This window comes from Acipenser ruthenus, unplaced genomic scaffold, assembly GCF_902713425.1.
Source record: "Acipenser ruthenus unplaced genomic scaffold, fAciRut3.2 maternal haplotype, whole genome shotgun sequence".
Classification (NCBI taxonomy): Eukaryota; Metazoa; Chordata; class Actinopteri; order Acipenseriformes; family Acipenseridae; genus Acipenser; species Acipenser ruthenus.
The window spans coordinates 20001-22210 of NW_026707629.1; the positions used below are offsets into that span (position 1 = coordinate 20001).

Genomic DNA, 2210 nt, shown 5'->3' on the forward strand with positions numbered 1-2210 from the left:
TCCATCCAACGTCTTGTCTGTGTAGCAACATTATTAGTGTATGTCCAAAGCAATGCATGCACAACGTATTGGCTTTCTGTCGCAATACAATTACCCATCAAACCACGTGCATTACGGATCTTCAAAAAAATTGCTGCAGAAATCAATATTGTGGTAATATTATCAACTGCAGGGTGAAGTCATGGTGGGAGAAGCACTCAGCTGCTATGCCTTATTGCAAATACACATTTTACGTTTGCAGAATCCTATCTTAGCCCCTTCTTATATCCCCTCTGTGCTAGCGACACTTAATGTTGATTTTCTTTATTCTATTTCTCTTTTCATTCAAAATATATGTTAGGGCCAATTGCTGTTTCACTTGGAACGTGCTATGACCCCTGTAAACCAAGCTCAGACGGCTGGCTTAACAATGATGAATCACTTGGCAGTTTCATTTACATGCCGCTGCTCCACATTTGGGTCCATTAGAAACAAAATCAAATATTTATGTTGTTTATTGAAACTGCTAGATTTCATCTCGTTCAGTGATCGTTTTATGTGAAGCCTGAACAATACTGTTTTACCCGAATTAAAAGAGCTAAGTAATATTGCACTGCTGCCGTTATGCAAACTGATCTGTATTTTTTTAATGTAAAAAATGTTTTTGTATTGCATTTTCTTTCTTTCTTTAACTATGACTACATTAATGTACTTCTTATTAAGTTTAATAAATTCAGCGACATTATAAAAAAGCTCCAGGGTTAACTCATAGATCAAGCTGCAGTTGGTATACCTTTTTATTGGTAATACAGATAGTTTGAGGCATTTATTGGAACAAGATTTCATGTCCAGATATTGCTCTCCGCTGAGACAAAAAAAAAAAAAAGTGTAATTGAAACACTTCATGTTCTGTGAACTAACTGTGGTGTAGGTGATTTCAATTTTGGTTTCTAACAATAAATATCTTTAATGCACATCTAAGTCTTTTAGAAATTATACAGTGGAAGTTAATGATATTGCTAACTTACATGCTGAGCCTTAATAGATAAGGTCTTAAAGGTTTTTATTATATTATTAAAACTCAGAGGTGGTCAACGCTTACTGTGCACATAGGCATTCTGTATAAACTAATCAGTCATAATATTATGACTACCGTACTTTTTCCCCCCTGCTACAAATTGGAAATTAGCAGGATTTCCATTAGCATTGTGCAATCATGGATTGCATCAAAGAAAAAACACAATACTGAATCAAAGAATCACAAAAATGATAAGCATGAATTATCTTTCATGTTACACATCAAAACAAAATGCTTGTGATCTATATCATGTGCACAGAAACAGAGGCAGCCTTTTCTGTGTTGAATTTCAATGAAAAGGCCCTCCAGATATTAATGTGTGGACTTAATTTATTAGCCTGCTAAGACAGAGACTTATAACAAAAGCTTTGTAAACAAAAGATTAAACCGAATCAAGCTTTAGAAAATGAAAGGAAAACAAGAGTCAAATAATCACAGATCAGAGTGGGGCTGCTTAGATTACAATCACTATGGGTACTGGAGTGGAAAATGTTTAATTGAACTATTTCGCCACACAGAAAGTTTGCGCTCCTCTTACAGAATCCAAAACAATCCATGTAGTGCCGACCCCTTGTTATTTTTTCCCCGTTCTGCACAATAAAACAATTGCCTCTTTTGATTAAAAGAAAAAAAGCAAACAAACATATTGTTTGAATGAATGCAATCTCCGATTACAGATTTGATTGAATAATGATAGTTTGGCAAAGGAGATTACATGTACCGACTCTGAATTACATTACTGACTTAATTTCTGTAAAGAGAAATCTCTTTTTGTGAATACTGACCTTAGGTAACCTTTCTGGGTCACCTGGATGCCTTGGAATGACCTTCTGCAACCTCTGGAACCCATAGTCTATGGTTGGCTCATTCAATGCTGGAGAGGAAATAAATAACAACATCTATTAAAATAAAACTTTTATAAGAAGTAAAACCAGACACTGTGTTATTTCCATTGCATGTTTCAAACACTTAAGCTATAGCACAAGGGATACATAAATGTAAGGCCTGCTTCCCCAGTTTTCTTCAATAACATGGGCAATAATTAATAAACTTAAATCTCAGGGTTAGTCAATACATTATAAATGAACTAGCTGAGTACTGGTAGCAGCAATGTAGGTCTTAGGGCCATATAGAGCAATCATCGCAGTCGTGA

At 35.1% G+C, this 2210-nt stretch overlaps 1 protein-coding gene across 7 annotated transcripts in view; it reads right to left on the bottom strand.

Moving 5' to 3' along the window:
- The window catches only part of LOC131727844 (transcription factor COE3-like), a gene marked incomplete at its 5' end in the record, with an annotated part of 12164 nt that extends 10233 nt beyond the window's left edge, over nt 1-1931 (bottom strand). For all 7 annotated transcript variants that reach the window (XM_059019203.1, XM_059019204.1, XM_059019200.1 and 4 more), the window contains 1 exon segment: nt 1843-1931. In XM_059019203.1, coding sequence (XP_058875186.1) covers nt 1843-1931 — 89 coding nt within the window.
- Between the last annotated feature and the right edge of the window lie 279 nt (nt 1932-2210).